Source organism: Ascidiella aspersa, chromosome 2, assembly GCF_963924565.1.
Source record: "Ascidiella aspersa chromosome 2, kaAscAspe10.2, whole genome shotgun sequence".
Taxonomy (NCBI): Eukaryota; Metazoa; Chordata; class Ascidiacea; order Phlebobranchia; family Ascidiidae; genus Ascidiella; species Ascidiella aspersa.
This window is the reverse complement of record NC_139448.1, coordinates 10,304,746-10,322,860: the sequence shown is the minus strand read 5'-3', so window position 1 is coordinate 10,322,860 and position 18,115 is coordinate 10,304,746. Positions and strand designations below refer to the sequence as shown.

Sequence of the window (18,115 nt, the reverse complement as noted above, 5' to 3'; positions counted from 1 at the left end):
AAATATTAAATTTAAAATACAGTATAATTCGCCAAGTAGACAACAATCTACTTATTCAAAACGATTGCTATAGTTAGAAGATAAACGCGTGTATGTTACTTTTGCGGAAATAGCTTAGAGCCCTTCTGTGGGTTATCAACAATTTGTGTCCCCTACATAAGCTTAGAAAATACGTCACGGTACGTCGCATGGCATGTCCCTGAAGGTATAATAGAAATCACATATTTGAGGTAAACTGACGAACAATTAAAACATGACAAACTCGTGCCCCTACCCCTCTGGGAACGGATTGTACTGGCCTAGATCTATGGGCGACAGCACCAAAAAGTAGAAAACATATGCTAAACAACGGCTTAGAATGACACAATACTTAAGAGAGGCCATGCATGTATTTAGGGGATGAAACTGCACATGTTGGAATAAAGGTCCAGTTTCGCGCAATGGCGTACAGCTGTACCCAAAGTTGATGACGAAAATCGTCCACGAGCTTAAACAACAGAACAATTATACATATGTGTGTACATATATAAATGACATGTAGTCCCTATCGTATACAACAAAATATATATATATATATATATATATTGTACACACAAGAATAGGACCAAATGACTGACCGACCGATTAAGGTTAGAGCCAGAATCGCGATCAGCGAGGAAAAATGTTTGTGATTTTAGGTGCCCCTGGAAACAAAACACCGGATTTGGAAAATGTGGCAAAATGCGCACGTCGCCTTCGCACTAAAAGGCCAAAACAAGCGGCGTTAAAAGATTAAAACGTGACGGGGACGCCTTTACGCTTCATCTGGGGTCCAAAGCGTTTCGCAACTGTTGAACGGTATTCGCGCAATTTTGACTCGCGCCCGTCTGTAATCCGCCCAGGTGGCGATAAAATAAAAATCAACAATATCAGGTACGACGGCTTGCGATACTATTTCGGTCCGCAGACACGTAAGAGCAAATAAGAGAACGATAACGCCCAGCACGATTCAAATGGATGACCTTATAATCGAATATGTTTTTTTTACATTTTTTAAAACACTGTGTAGTCGGTTTGTGTCGGATCAATAGCTTGACAGGCGCGAATTAAATCGCACGTTTCAGTTCACAACAGCCGCAAAATAGCCAATGTTAAGTGATACAGCATTTTCGAAAAAATTGTTGTGTTTTCGGGACTCTTACAGGACGTGACTGTCAAGATACAGAAAACTGAGGAAACCGCTCAATATGGATTTTATCTTGGCGTTTTACGAGTTACCGGCATGATGTTACGTCATAGATTATAATGGGGGGGGGGGGGTGGTGATCCCTCGTTCCAACACTAGTAGAACTTCTACTATACTATAGTGTGACGTACTTTAAAATCCAATGGTGTTACCAGAGTTTATATTGATTGACAGGCATTTTTATCGTGCAATATAATTCAGCTGAACTTTTATTAACTTTTCTAATAATTCAAAACTTTTTTATTACAAAAAACACTCTGTTATGTTTATCCGGCCTAAATGTAAATAAAAAATTAAAACCAACTCAACCTTAAAACTGTTATTGGCGACCAAATTTTACACTAACAGTTTAAATCCATATACCAAAGCTCAAACCCGGACACACCATACCATTAACAATAGTAAAATGTAAAAATATTTTTCGAATTTTATTATCTGAATGCCATTTAGGTAGAATACCTCATATGTCCGCTGATACACAAATGTGAAGGGAATCAAGGTAATTCAGTTTCCTTATTTATAAGGGGACGTTTTGGTGGGATGGTCAATCTGTGAAACTGAAAGAAAGTAAGGAAAACAAAAATTTAATTATTTAATTGTCTTGGAAATGTGTCATGGTCTATTTTGTTAATTAAGCTGTAATTTGTCGGGTGTGCCGCCGGATCTCTTTAACACTGTTAGTGTGCCTCAAGTGAAAAACGGTTACGTAGCCGTGGAATAAAAAGCTTAAGGTTAAACAGTTCCTGGTGCCGAACGCTTGCATACACGCCGCCCTACAGGTTTTTACTTACTCTGTATGCTATAAATCGCTCCCAAGGCAAACACAGCAGCCGTTTTTTCGTTTTCTAAAAGAAAAATAAACTTCTGACCTATTATCAGAGTGTCGCGTCTCGAGACAGTTGCATTCACCGGCGACGGTGCGGCACCCGTTGCCATCCGTCTGCACAGAAAGTGATCAACAAATATTTAACCAGGGGTCGGCGTGAAGCCAGATCACACCATCTGGTGCAAAAATAATTGATATGTACCGCCGTGCTCGCCGGACGACCCCCGCGAACTTTGAAGTTGCTTCACGGGCGGCTTGCCTCGATTCGCAAAGTGTCAATCCTCGGATACCGGGCCCGTTGTTCCACGGCGGTGGCGGACAGGTGTGATTTGTAGGTGCGCTAACTTTTAATTGAGCCGCGGGCGCGCGGAAAGTCGAGCGGCGTTAATGGATCGCCTGTTTGCCGAGCACGAGTCATTCGAATTTCGCCCGTTGCCTTTTGGAATGATTAAGCTCCGCCCGAAGCCGACACTTGTTAAAATGCGGGCACAACACGAGCCGTAAGTTTGCGCACACACAACGTCAAGGCAGCTGAGAAAAGGTTCACGGCCGTCAGTGATGACACTGATGAGACATTTGTTATTATTTTCAAGATTCGGTGGCGTTTTGCTTCGTGGCTCCGTATAGCTGAACTGAAAATTACGCTAAACTATTCCAATGACAAATCAAAAAATCAAATGATTTAAAAAACAAATGTTCTGAATAATTACAGCAAATGTAGCTTTTGTGTAAAAAGCCCAGCTCTGATAATTGCATTAATCTATTTATTTTTAAACCAACATAACAAGTTTATGTTTGGTCTGTTTTGTTACAATTTTTTCGAGCTTATGTAACAATTCACCTGTAAAGGAAGAGGTAGTGTGGTTGCCAATCATTTAGTTTGATACTGTTCGTGAGTGTTAGTTTGAATAATAGTTTACTACGTACTTGCAAAGTGTGTTCCATCGACGTGTATAACAGATGTCTTGAGGTTGCCTTACATATAGTTTTAAACTTATATAGCAGAGTTAAGCACTAAACTACTAAACCCTGTATCAGTAAGATATCTGTGTCACATGACTCAAAATAAGATCACGTGATTAACCATAAAATTACTTTTATTTATTTAGAGAAGGGGGTTAACATAATTTGAAGTCACGATTTCAAAAGAAGGCGATTGCCATCTTCTTTTTAAATTCCTGTCTGTCTTTATTTTCGACATAGACGAACCACGCGTTTGTATACAGTTCATTTTCAAACCCAAATCATCAAACAAATTAATCACAATTAATAATAGTTTCACTTTTGGTCAAAAAAACAGCCTTCACGTGTCTGCAATGTCTATTTCGTTCTATTCCTTGTATTCCATAAATACCTAACTAACATTATACGTGTAGCATAAAGTATTTTCCTGGCCTGTTTTTACCAAAATGGATAAAAATTTTAAATGAGATATGTAACTTGACCGCCCTGCTATCTGATTCACATTTAGAACAAACCAAATTAAACTACTTTAATATAGTATTATTAGCTTTAAAAAGTGACTGCATGTTTTATTACTTTGAAGTTGGGGCCAAATATAACACAAAACTGTTGAATTAATTAGTTGCACTTTCACTAGGTGCTGTTTTCTGAAGAAAACTGATAAATAAATTCATTTAAATGAAGATGTAGCAAAAACGAAATAACGTTCCGAAATGCATGTCTATGATCTTAAAAATTACCACGCCTAGTGTTACAAACACTACTTGATTTTGTATTTGAAAACAATGGATGACAATTGTGATGCGAATAACTCTGTGTATAGCGACCATCATACTTGCTGTGTACACGACCCTTATTTGCAATATACACGGAAAAACAAAGTTTGCTTAGTATCGTACTTCTTTGAGAGTATTTTACAGTAACAATGCAACGCGAAGTTTCGGTTGGAAATTAAAGGGAGTACCACATAGATAGACCGTACTTAACGTTATTATATAGACATTGACCCATAAAATTTATTTCATACAACTTAGCATACCGTACTTGTGCGTTTTGTTTCTGCATACGGGCATACAAAAAATGGTTTGCGTTCAGGCAGTGCCGTTTATTTGTTTCTACTATTCAAATCATTGAATAAATTTGTTCCAGTTTGATAGAATTAAAGCGAAACGAAATTGATTACCAAGGTGCCTTATTTTTCTACTCATATTTAGCTTTGGACTGTACCTATTTTCCAGGTTCAAATGCAAAAGTAAAGATTTCATTTTACAGGTCTATCAACAGGTTAAATTTGAACTCGACAATGCGCAACAAGAAATTGTTCTCGTCTGCGATATAAAATTTTACACCAATTGTAATATTTCGCTCGTGATTTTTTGAAATAACGGCATTCGTCAAACCAACATTGCTAAAATGTGATATTTTATCGAACATATTCCATCCAAGCAACAATATTAGCAAGAAAATGGTATACACCAACCCAACGTCGCAATATTATATAGCGGATCGGTATAAAAATATAGCTTGTGTTTAATTTGCAAAACGCTAGCACCGGACAAAATAAAATGCATATCTCTTGAAATTAGCGCACAATGTTGATTCGATACAAAAAGGCCTTGGCAAAGTGCAAACTAGATTTTTTTAAGAAAGATAAGAATCACGACAGATTATATGAAACAGATTAGAACCGTTTACGGTTTGGTTACGACTGTATATGAAAATTGGTACGTTTTGAAAAAATAGCAAAAACAAAAGCAAAATCACTCGATAGGTACAAAATGGAGCATTTGATTCGACTGACTTGTACAAAAAGATAAAACGGCGTAAAAAAGACAAATAAAAAAACGCACCAGTTTGTTAAAAAATATAAAACGTATCAATGTACAAGAAAATACTTTTTTGTCCAACATGTAAGCTGTGACGAACAAGAATTCAAAGCATAAAAATAAACCCGCGTCGCCCCCTACATATTCTTTTTTATTTGACATTCCAATAAAAGTTCTGTTCTGATCGACAATGTTTGAAACCCTCTAAACGAGAATTATTCCCCAAATAAAATGTATACCACAACTATATGAAATAGGAGAACAAAAAAACATTTACAACATTTGGTCGCATTCAAAAAAGCACAAACAAAACTTGGCAGCGAATAAAAACAAAAACACTGCTCAGAACAAAACAACATCAAAATATAAACAAAAGAGGGGAGAATAGCGGGACAAGCCGGTGTGAAAACAGCAACTCTGGGACCTTTTGCAATATAGATGGGCGCTAACTTGCCCGGTCTTACACCTTCCGTTGTATGTGTTTTCCATAAACTGGCAGGAATTGGCAAGGGGACTTTCAGACCATGAACGATGCAACTGGCGACGTGGTGGTTGAACTTGCGTCGTCTTTGGACTTGCTAGATCTCTGCGGAAACAAAGCATATGATACACAGGGGTATGTGAACGGTAGTTTCCATTATAGGCTTATGGGATTACTAGAACAATGTTCAAGGTGCGAGTATTGTATGTAGAAAGAACAAATATAAAAATGTTTCATACAACTATTTTTAAGCCTGGGTTCTACAGAGTTTTTTAACTAAGCGAAGGGCACTAAATGGGTCTTTTTTTCCTACTGGCATAAAACACTGCTATTGCTGTTCTGCAATGTTAACAAAAAAAACAAGAATTTGGGACTCCATTTAGTATGCCGAACAATACAAAATTATCAACTTGTTGATCAAAAGCATCATCTTTATTGACTCCTTACTGCCAATATTATTCCTTTACTTAATTATCTAACATTGATATTACAAGACCATTGAATTAGTCCGGTTTGGCATTTTTTTCTTTTTTAACGTTTAACGCAGTGTTTTTTAATCTTCTTTAGCGGCGACCCAAACACTAATCGTAAGTATACCAATCAATCTTTGCCTAACCGATTTTATTAAATGAACATTTTCTAAGTAAAAAAAACACAGGACAAATAACATCGGATTTAATTAATGAGCCGTGGCTTGGTATTTCTCCAACAGTTTTGTCAAGTTTTAAAGAAATCTGGCTCTACACCGATTATGATAAATCTAACTATGCGAAATACTGCAGTGGGGGCCCAATTAATTAAACGGTCACATGATTTAGGTCGCGTTCCCGTGGGTTGGGAAACACTGGTTTTAAGGTATCCGGAATCACAATTCAAAGAAGAGGGCGCTTTGGACAACATGTTAGAAATATTGTACAAAACCTCTTACCTTCTTTCCACCCACCACGTCGTCATCCTTGCGAATCTCCTTGTCAGAACTTCTGTGGTGCTTGGAGCGAGATTCTGAGCCAGAATGTTGAGACCTGAAAAAAGTATGTTGTTTTAAGTAGAAAGATCTATGTTTATGATATTATATTTGTGACATTTGGCCTATGTTCGTGTTAAAAATGTGCTTCATCTAAAACATATTCATGGTCCCTTTGGGGCACGTTTTTTAGGGGTGCATAAAGACCTAATTGAAATCGTGGTGTATAATTTGAAATCTATATGTATATAAGGGTTTATTTGAAAAAAAAAACGTTTTGGCGCATTTTTAAATGTATTTAGACTTTATTTCAGTTTCACATTTGTTGGCCGAAAACAGCATGTTTCTAAAAATTCCTGGTATTATGACGTAATCTCTAAAAATTTTATGCCGACGTGGGTCCACCCGAACCAAAATTTTTGTAGGGGGTCCGCGTTAATAAAGTGAGAATTTCCAAGTTTTTCGACAGTAATTTGGAATTTGTGTAAGACATCATATTTCTGTATTTTTTTGTAACGGCAGTGGTTGTATTACCGGTACAAAAACGATTATAGGTCATATAACCTGCTAAATCAGTAAACCGAAAATGTGCCGAAATCATCACCGGAAAATACTTTTTGCTTGTGGTTTCCAGAGGCCGTTTAATTAGAAACATAGAGGTCGGCATAAAAATAATACCAACATATAATACCAATAATTAACCAATAATAATACCAATATTAACCAAAGAAAGCACATTTTAAATTAGATGAGATACGCGTGCATATGCACACTCTGCTACTGTAAATATTTTCTCAGTTTATATCCCCCACCTTTTTCCACTCTTGGAAGAGCTGTGATAATCGCTGTCACGGTCGGCATCTTGTTTGTGCTTCCTAGTTCCCGATGAGGAGCGTGATCTTCTGTCGTCGCTGGAGGTGTGATGCGAGTGATGGCTGCGGTGCGACTTGTGAGTGTTGCTGCCGCTGTACACCGAGCTGGAAGAGATTTATAGACAAGTTTTTGGCTATGGTCTTAATGATAAAAGATGGCTGTTTATATACTTGTTACACAGCGAACCCAAGGTCTAGGTTGTAATTTTTTATATTTAATTTCAGTTCACAAGTGTGCCGATTTTTATTTATGTGCATTTCAGAAAAAATAACTGTATAAAATTGAAACAGAACCAGATTAAACAGTAGCGAATGATTTAGTTATGGTTCGACCAAAAGAAGTCAAATGTACTGCTAGTCCAGGCCTCATCACAAAGTATCTTACTTTTATCTATGATTGTGAAATCTAAGATAGTGTAGTGTCGTAAGCACGGCAAAGTTGCAATTCAAGTAAAACGCATTTAATGCTTGGCCAATTCACAGCATAATTTGTTCATGTACAAAAGATAACTTTACAAAACCGAGACTTTGTCCGTTTTCAATGGTTTTGTTACAAACTTCCTATAGATTTTAAATAACTGATATTTTTAGTTTCACATTATTTCTTCAGATAACTATCTTGTAAAAAAATTTAAATAACTATCTTGCAAAAAATTTTTACATTTCGTGAGCACGGAGGAGGGGGGGACACAAAGTGTGGAGAGCAAATGGAAAGGGGCTATGACTCACAAAAGGTTGAGAACCACTGTTTAAACCAGGGAGTCGAATCAGGACCGAACCGGAACTTTATGAACCGGTTTTGGGTCAGTTTTTTCCGAACCGTAACCGATCCTGAACCGTTTTTTGAACGATTTCAAGGAGCCTAAGCGGAACTGAACCGAATAATTTGAAAGAACATGAACCTTAACCGAACCTGTTTATAATAGCGGTTCGCTTCAGCATGACGTCACCACTTGTAATTTAAAGACCGAAGTTATGCCATGTTCAAAATTTTATGAACAAATTTAAATATTGATTAAAAAACGTTTATTTTTTTATTTTTTAGATATTTCAATAATGAGTTGCTGTTTTTTTAATACGTCACGTAACTTTAATTGAATGACTTACTATTGAAAGATTATTCTCTACATTTGTTGACCCACATTTTTAGATTTAACGCAACTTATATTATATCCGAACCGGAACTTATGAACACGTTTTGAAATAACGATGGTCGAACCGGAGCTGAACTGGAACTTTTAAATCGCTCTAAACCGAAACTGGATCTGAACTGCATTCCAAAAAAATCCTTGAACCCGAACCGAACCAGAACCGGAAAAGTCAAACGGTTCGACTCCCTGGTTTAAACTTCAATCACAGCTGTTTTGATTATATATTAATGCCCACTTGTTTTAAAGCAGTCTCTAAATGGTTAACTCAATTCGAAATTAATGTTATTCTGTTTTCAAGATATTTTCTCAAGGTCTAAGAAGAAGAAGAAGAATTGCTAGTAAATTGCCTTCGGAGGAGAAATTCAGTGGTTAAAATTATTCACCAGCCAAATAACAAAGCGTAATCACTAACAACATCACGATGGTCTCCTAGTTAAAAAGTTTAATCCATTAACTTTTTTTGTGCTGTGTCATAAATTGAAGTTAGATAAAGAAAAATCAATTTCAAAAGGTGAAACATTGGTTAATATATTTACTTATATAAACCAAAACTAATCAGTCCAATCTCCAACCCATTTAATGAATACAAGCAATATATTTAAATTGAAAACCAGCATAACCGCAGTACAATTTATGTTCGAAGAACGAAGCACTTACAATCCCAGAGCTGGCTGATGTGCCTGGGGCACATTCTTGTAAATTAAAGCCAATGATTACAAATTTTATTTAAACTTGCATAAATCGTTTTACATACATGCAACAAGTCTAAAAACAAGATATGGTTTATCTTATATTAAATCTAACGGAGTTATTAAACTTAGAAAGAAAGACACACATTACTTGTTTTCTATATATTTTAAATAAAAAATAAGTTTACATTAAAAAGTTAAAAAAATAAAATATAAACAAACATTGAATTTGTTTTAGTTTTGCTGTTATAAGCTTAATCCTACATATATATATATATTACCTTGAATGGTGGGACTTTTTAATTGTACTGTCATCATCACTATTTAGCGCCACTTTTTCTGTGGGAGAGTAGGTTCCAATTTCAACATCATTTTCTGGAGCAGGGTTGGCATCACCATTGCGATTTACAGCTCTTTGAAATCTAGACAAACAAAAATAAATAGGCTTAAATAATAAAAAAGCAAGAGCAATGATTATTGTAACATCGATACAAGCAACAGAAGTGTCTGATTGCAATGGAATGCTGCTTAGATTTAAAATACTTTTTAGTAAACTTGTTTAACAATATCCAAAACTCGAAACACAATTATATTTCAATTTAAATTTTCTAAATGATCATGTAAGTACTTAAAGCAGTGATTTCCAAACTGTGTGCCTCGAGAGATTGTCAAGTGTGCCGCGAAACTTATTGTAATTTTGGAAAAGAGATTATTTGTCTTACCAATAGGCATACACACAAGCATTTTAGACTTAAACATATAGTTTGTTGTGTGTTAAGGGCGATTGTAAAATTACTCTATTGTTGTTCTGTTAAAAGTGTGCCGTGGGCCAAAATAGTTTGGGAGCCACTATTTGCATTCAGCATCGAAATTTTCATGCAATCCAAAAAAGGCATTTACCTCTCTGCGATGGCAGCAGTTGTTGGTACCTTGACTTCAGACATCCTGAACCTAAATCTGGCCCATGCCGATGGTTTTGGCAATGGGGCGTTTGGGTCCCGCTCCTTGTGCATATCACGTCGGAACACTCTCCAGGTTCGGAATGCAAAGAAGGTGGCCACCATGTAGCAGATCAGCAAGACAAAAAGAAGGATCTACGTGGGGGAGGTAGAAATGTAGGTGTCACTGAGGAGTACAAATAAAGGGTATACACAAAACTCAAGGATATTGTGGTTTAAACTTAAAAAAAGCTTGCTTGTTAGGTTGCAACAAAGCATTAATTAAACACACACACTTAACATTGAAGTTGCGGGTAGGTAAGGGTATGAAAGACGCCTGGCCTTTAAGGTGAGGGGCACGACGGTCTCTTACCTGTTTTTTTTGTTATACACCGGACTCCAATAAGCAGGCTGCTAAAATACCTGTCTTTAACTTCTTCAACTTTAGAGAGTCACTTCACCCAGTTAATATTGCTCGTTGAGTATATATAATATTATTATATATATATTCATATTTATGCAGATATACAATATTATAGAGGAAATTATAATCCTGGGAATGAAGCATTTATACCTTTTTTCTATGTAGAAATAACGTTTAAACATGGCCACAAAAAATGACTGAATTTCAGCATTTATTGTTCGTTTTTTGTTTAAACAGTGTTAAAAGTAATTGTAAGAACCAGTATTCTACAGGGTAATGGTTTTATCAATAAGCTATTTATGTCATCGGTCACATTTCCAGGTGCATGGGATTCTTACATACTATAGTTTGACACAGACATGCGTCACAAATTGCGAGACAGTGTTGATTTACCACATTGAATGTTTACAGCACACTTTTATCGCCGCTACTGACATGGCAGTTTCGTTTATCTTATGTTTGCTTTCACATTCATATTACTCAGAGATACTTGCTGTGCCAATAAGTAGCAAGCAATGACTGCATATACAATCATTCTCAAATGACTCAACCTAATTAATATTTGAACAATATATTTTTTTTCATTCATGTATGTAACTCTGTGGCTTTATTTTCCACCTTATTTCCAATTTTTCATCTTTCATTCATGTATGTAACTTCCATAAATACCTTGACTGATTTTTGTTCAATTAATATTTAAACGAACATAAATAAAATATGGAAATATTTTAATACAACAGAGTTTTCTAATTGAAAAATCAAAAGTGATTTAATGACATAGGTAAGCACTTCAATTCAAAACTAAACATTGAAAGGGTAACAGTATCTAAAAAAATGCACCATATCACATAATTTGTAATAACAATATATTATATTGTTTTGGTTGGATCGCCGACTGAGTAGTTTTATATGGTTTGATTTATCAGGTTTTTTCTGAGAAAGATTCCTCAATGATTTGAGAAAATAGCGAAAGCAATACAAAGACATAGCTTATTTTAGTTAAATTTGAACTTATTATTGCCAACGCCACATGTTTTCTTCGCTTACAAAATGGTCAGTAAAGAGAATTTGGCCATCAAAGCTTAGCTGTTATACACTTAGTATCGGGTAAAATTAAGGTTTAGAAATACGGGTTACTGAGTGAAACTTGAAATATAAATATCTAACCCTTGCACCAGGCTTGTAGTGGTTTTGTAAAAACAAGCTTATACTGTGTTTTCAACTTACAGTTGCAAAAATATGATTTCCATAATAGGAGCTGTGTCCTGTCAAGAGAGCAAAGTAGTCCCTGCAGTCATTGGGGTATCTTGAGCAGTAGCTGTTGAAACCCATCGACTGGCTGAAAGTCATGCCAGGGCGATAACCCAAACTGCCAACTGCAAACAATAAGTAAAACTTGAGATTGCAAGAAACAGAGATAAAGCTACTACAGAATCCAATTAGAATTATTGCAAGGTTTCTGTTCAAATAACTTTATTTGACACAGTGATAATATACATTGATTAGATCAGGGGTCGGCAACCCCTGGCACGCGTGGCATGCAAGATGATTTTTCAGGGCACGCCAAATGATTTAACGTGAATGCTACATCACTTTAAGAAAGTGCAACCATTACATCACTATCATATTATTAACATTATTATTACACCACTAGTCCACTACCGCTAACTAAACGTTTGTACACATTTCCAGTTTGTGTCACAAATTAGTGTCTTAACTGTTGTATTTAACACTATTTTTTGTGGTCGATAAACTTGTTGTTTACGACTAACCATTTGTATTACGTCACAATACCCTAAAATTGGCTGAAGTTTACTGCGTAAAAACGCAGGGCATTCTACATTAAAATTAAGCACTTGCGTTTTTGTGCAACGGAAAAACCAAGCAAGCTATAAAGCGAAACTGATAATAATTAACACTCCTAAGTATTGGCTGAAAAGCGTTGAAGTATGTTAAAAAAATAGCGGGCACAGTATTGGCAGATACCTAAACGTCCATTGTGAGGTTCCAAATCCAAAAAATATTGGAACGCTTCCTGTTAGCTGAAATTTTATGACGTCACAGATAAAAAAAGTATTGTGCACTGCTCTAATATTGTTTCAACGCAGTGGTAGGATTCTATACCAGCGAGAAGTCTTTGACAATAAGTCAATTAGTTTTATCTCATTTACCGACGCGACAATACACGATTTTTTTAAAGAACGCCTTATGATTTTGCAGGATAGTCAATAGTCCTGCGCCAATAACGATTAGATTTCCGAAACTTCTCACCATTTTTCCGAAACTTCTCACCATTTTTCCTTAAGTATTGGCACTACAGCGGCGCTCAATAAAATATATGACATAATGAAATTTCAGCCAATAAGAAGCGTTCCAATAATGGTTGGATTTAGAACCTCACAATGGACGTTTATGTATCTACACACAATATTGTGTTTGACAGTTCGTTTTTTCAGCAGAGTTAGGGCATCTTTACAGAATTTAACCTATAAAATTAAGTTTAATGTCGTATCCCAAGATACGTAAATTAGATGTCAGATCACAGCAGGGCTGCGGTGTCGGACTCGGGACTCGAGAAAGATTGCCTAAAACTACCGAGTCTCGATGTGTGCGCATGAGCAGCGCCAAATTTCGAAACAGATAAGGCACAAGGCAGCAAACTGTAAATTGTTAAGGTGGAATAAATACATATTGTCTGAGCAGGACTCGGCACTAGATGAAATTGCACAATTAGACAGAGTCGGACTAGGGTTGTTTTTAACCTACTCCGGCGCCCTGGTTGCATGTACAAACCAAAACCTTAAATGTTTGGCATGCGAGTTGTTGACATTTTGAAATTATTCATAAACTGGCACACTGCCTACAAAAGGTTGCCACCCCTGAATTAGATTGGAGTGCAAAGGTTCTTATGGTCCAGAGACCAATAAGGTCCAGTTAACCAGTTTAAGGGTCTTTGCAGCAAATTAAAAGCCCTCTGTCATAAAAAGCAACCAGAATAGGTAAGCTGACTAAAGGAAAGTACACCCATCTCATTTAACTTCACTGTATATTTGTTCTGTTGTAATATTATTTACTTGACAAACAGACTTAAATTATGTTTTAAATTATTATTTTGCAGGTCATGGTGAACCCAAAAAAATACAGAGAGCAGCCAGGTAAAATATTTAAAAGTTAGGAAACAACTGATACTGGTGTAGTTCCTAGTTGAAGTTGCTAGTTGAGCATTATACAAGTGTTACGTGTTTACCAACACTTAAACACCCAAATTAATTAACTGCCATAAGCCAAATCTTAGAGTTCATTAAGTTATCTTACGAATTTTTAAATAGGGCTTTAGATTACGCGTTTCAGCTTTCGTTTGCCAAATATGTTCTTCAGTTACATAATATCATATTTGATGATGCAAAGTTTTCCGCATTGTTGTGTGTAAAATTCCTGTGTTTTCCTGCTTCAGTTCGCCTCGTTTCAAACTTGACATGTAACCTTTAATTTTGTAATCTATAACTGTCAGTCTAGCGGGTGGTGTTCTCACGTTCTGCAAAACAAGCCACTTGTGAACTCGCGCGGTTGCGACCCGCCGGTCAACTGTATCCCCAGTGCTCAGGTTGCGGCGCGGCGTAACAACAAGTTTGCTAACTTACTATTGTTGTAGGCACTGGATCCTGCTTGCAAGTTAGTCTGGAATCCTCTGGACATGTCCCATCGCCAGACGTTGGCTGCCTCCAGAATGGCAGCAACAAGTGTAATAATAACCATCGCAACGTTGAACTCCAATTCCTACACAAAAATGATTTAGAAAATCTGTTGCCTACATTTTAAATTAGTGTTGAAACTTTTTAAATTCCATACAGAGAGTGAGTTAGTACAAAAAAAAAATAAAGAGCAGAAATTGAAAAATACATAGTTATAATTAAGCGGTTTTATTTAGCAATGCTTTTACCATACAATCTTCTTTTTTTTAATTATTGCAATATTGAAATTACCATTTCATTGCACATTGGTGCCAATTTTAATTGCAGTTCAAAACTGTTGTCCCTGGTAGTCAAGCAAAAATATACAGTTACACTTACCACTTTAGGCCAGGCGATGTGCGGCCAGTCCAAGTGGAAGCGAGTTAGAAAGAAGCCGTACATAAATCCAGTGGCTAGCCACATAGAGATGGTGAGCAACATGACAATGTGAAACGGCCAGGTAACCGCTTCCACCACAAAGATCGAACGCCAGTAGGGTGAGGCACCGATGATAATAAAGGTCAACATGCCGCAAATCTTGAATCAAAAAAATAAGCATAGATTTAAAAAACGATTTTTGGTGAGTTTGAAAATGTATTGGTGGTGACATTGTCTTAAATATGGTGTAATATTTTAACTTTTATTTTGCTGCAACATGAGCATGCTTTATTTTACATTTTTTTATATTTTTAATTATTTGCAGAATGTCGGGGTAAATGATCAACACCCAAAAAAAAATTTCGATAAATTATCAACAGCCAAAAAAAAATTTCAATAAATTATCAACAGCCAAAAATGTTTTTTTTGCACAGCAACTGTATAAAAGGCAAGAACATATGGTAATTTTACACAGTTTTATAACTTTTGAATATTAATTGTTTAATTGTTTGTAACGTTGTCATAAAAAGGTAAATGGAATAAACTAGAAGTTTACCTATTTTAATTTCTATATTGGAATTTTAACAAAAAACATAACTTGGTAACAAAACCTTTGTCAAAGTCACAGTAAATTTCTGATAAAGTTGTTGATATATATATAATCAAATTTAAAGTTATGTTACAAGATAACAGTTTAAACCTTTTCCTCCTATTGATAATAGTTATATAGTGATACAGTGCAATTCTTAACAAATAATATATATATTAGCTTTTAATACAATGTGTGTATGGCATTGCTGTGGATGTTATCTCAAGGAGTTGCAACACTGAAGGCCACAAAAGGTTTCCAGACAGAATGATGTCATTCCATTCACAGAGGCTCATTCAGGCATTAAATGCACTATCCACTTATTGTACTCGGCTCAGCATCCAGTTACCCAAACCCAGTTGTGTTCAATTTCACAATCACATTCATTTAATAACAAGAGTTAAACATAGGTTATAATTTTTAGGGCAAGCACACAATGTGTTTTGGAAAAAAACAATATAACATTTTATAATTTAAAACATAGAATAGAACAACATTTACCAATTTGAATACAAATTTATTATGACTTTGTACACAGATTTGTTTCATTCCTATTCTTTGTTAGATAAACTTTCCTTACCAAAGCAATAACTTTGCATATTCCCTGCAGTGATTTTGCATAGTTTTGATCACAGGAACAACCGCCCTTTCGTCTTCTCCTTGGAGGATAAGATGCTAAAACAAAACAAAAAAAACATGATATATCTTTTTTTAATTATTTATATGTACAAATCACATGAGGTGATGCAAGTAAACTATATAGTAAATTTTGGTGCCCTGTAATAGAGGTGCTTCTAACCAAGATACAGATTGTTACCTGAAATAAAAATCATAAAAGTGTTGCTTAAAATATAACTGTCTTAGTATAGTAACTTTTTTATTGGCATAAATAGAAATTTTTGCAAAAAACAGTGAAATGTGAAGACAACAAAATAAAGTGAAACATATAAATTACACATGCTAGCAACTTAATGTTAACCTGCATCATATTTTAATCAAAACATAATCTCCTTCCACAAACTGACTAACTCCTAAATTAAAATTCCAGTTAAAATGACTGAGTGGTAAAACCAACAACAATATTTATTAAATAAACAAACATCAGCTCTTAGGTAAAAGGAAATAAATTATTAAAATAACAGTTAAAGAAGACATTTTCAACTTACGATAAGCAACAGTTGGCATCTTTTATCAACTTTAATCTATGACGAAAAAAACACTGTAAAAAACAAAGATTATTTATTTTGATGAGATGTTTAGGTCACAAAAAGAGAGTTTATTTGCATATATGCAGAACAACGCTTTTCCCAACAAAGTTTCTTTAACTAAATACACACAGAAACAATAAAAATACAAGAAGGTTAAAACAAAAAATAAATGTTATACGTTAGTGAAACAGGGTCAGTATTTTATCTCTGAAAAAAAAAAAAAAAAACTTTTTTAAAAAGACGAACCTGCAGCGAGGTTTGAACTTATTCTCGGCTATGGGCAGGGACTTGTCAGTAAATCCTCAAACTACCCCAGAAGATTGTACTATCGATAATTATGCCACTATTCTTATTCGGTAGAACTTTAAAAAGGGATAAACTATGTTATACTTCACCAGTCATTTATATTAAATGATTATTATCCTCACAACAGTTTTGACAATCGCACATTCTAGCAAGGAGCAGAAAACTTGACAAGATTTGGTGGGGGCAAGGGCAAAAAAAACTTATGATAAACGGGTGCACCAAAGGTAAAGAAGCACCTCGCTTGTGTAACATATAGTAAAGTAGTTCTTTTGGGGAAAAGGGGGTGTAGGTTGGTTCAATTAAAAACAAAACATGGCTACATTTGCCATATTTTCCACATTTTGGACGAAGGTGCTGGTCTAAAATCCTACCACTTTTTTTACAGTTACGAAACGTTGTCAAAATTAAAACTGTAAGAAATAAATATGTGAGAATTAATATAATAATACTACTTATTACCCACCCAAATCCAAACTCTTACTTTAACTCAAATAATGTTAGCAAAATAAACCAAAGACGAAAATGTAGTAGAATTGTGGACCAGCAGCAGTAACTTTGCCATTGACATTTTCAAAAAATACAAAACAAGTTACAAACTTGTGGGTGGAATTCCATTTTAAATAAATGCACAATTTAATAAACCTTAAGTGGGCAAAATATCATTGGTGCATATGTGCAATTTCTCTGTCTCTTGTGTACATATATATTTGTAATTCCTTCATACTGTTTGCTATTGTACTAAGGTAAGCCTAATAAGGTGTTTGTATACGAGTGAAAAGCGTATTGGTTGTTCATTAGGTTTTCCAGATTTGCCTCATTATTATGATCCCATCAGCCAGATATAAACACCACTCAATCACTTTTAACATTTCACGTAAAACACAGCATACCCTACTAAAATTATGCCATAATCCACACCTGCATGGTGGTATACCAGAAATATTCTTGGAAATTTTGAACTGTTAAATAATTATTCTGACCCTTAATCTGTATGTAAACACTGGTAAACTCTCACTCAATTTCCGTTATCTACGACAATGATTCACACTAACCATCTCGACTACGCAAATAGCAGCATATATTTGCTAACTGATCGTCGCCAGACCATAGCACGAAGTCAACCACCTTTAACGGTAAACAAGCGCGAACTCGAGAAAAAAGTTTGCTTTACACGAGAAATCTAGCGAAATAAGTAGAATCAAGTCCCTACTTAGCAGCCAATATTAAGCAAACAAAGCGGCCATACGCCAAATTCTTAATGAATATTTTCAAGCAAGCTAACGTCCCTGTTTTGCCACGGCTTTTATAAGATTAAATTCTAGTTTCATAATCGAATCCTGGCGAACACCTTTCTCCCAAGGTGCATTTAAACTTTTTAGTATCGCGGATAGCCTCAAGTTCTGCTTTGTATAAACTTGCAACATTAACTTCTTAAACCTGCAGTGCCGCAAACTAAATAAGCAATTTTTACTACATCACTGATAGTGGTTTTCGAGATTATTTCATTTATCAAAACAACTGTCTAAAAGTAGGTAGAAGCAAAA

At 35.4% G+C, this 18,115-nt stretch overlaps 1 protein-coding gene across 2 annotated transcripts; it reads right to left on the bottom strand.

Annotated features, from left to right (window-relative positions):
• Positions 1-5,216: 5,216 nt before the first annotated feature.
• Positions 5,217-17,779, bottom strand: LOC146163561 (uncharacterized). 2 transcript variants are annotated; one of them, XM_083381212.1, is made up of 11 exons: positions 16,512-17,779; positions 16,224-16,259; positions 15,638-15,732; positions 14,430-14,627; positions 14,001-14,136; positions 11,587-11,735; positions 9,898-10,091; positions 9,279-9,419; positions 7,098-7,262; positions 6,250-6,343; positions 5,217-5,426 (listed from the first exon to the last, which is right to left on the bottom strand). In XM_083381212.1, exons 2-11 carry the CDS (start codon positions 16,240-16,242, stop codon positions 5,358-5,360), a joined length of 1,260 nt encoding a protein of 419 aa, XP_083237338.1. In that variant the 5' UTR covers positions 16,243-16,259; positions 16,512-17,779; the 3' UTR covers positions 5,217-5,357. The 2 variants fall into 2 exon arrangements, with proteins under 2 accessions (XP_083237338.1, XP_083237337.1); XM_083381211.1 differs by having other exon boundaries at positions 16,224-16,276; positions 16,512-17,778.
• Between the last annotated feature and the right edge of the window lie 336 nt (positions 17,780-18,115).

What these genes read in the sequence shown, in the direction of transcription:
- LOC146163561 (XM_083381212.1), bottom strand. An exon ending in TCTTCCAAGAGTGGAAAAAG is followed by an intron (nt 6,344 to 7,097) that starts GTGGGGGATATA and finishes TACTTTTTTCAG; the next exon opens with GTCTCAACATTCTGGCTCAG. An exon ending in ACGTGGTGGGTGGAAAGAAG is followed by an intron (nt 5,427 to 6,249) that starts GTAAGAGGTTTT and finishes TTGTTTCCGCAG; the next exon opens with AGATCTAGCAAGTCCAAAGA.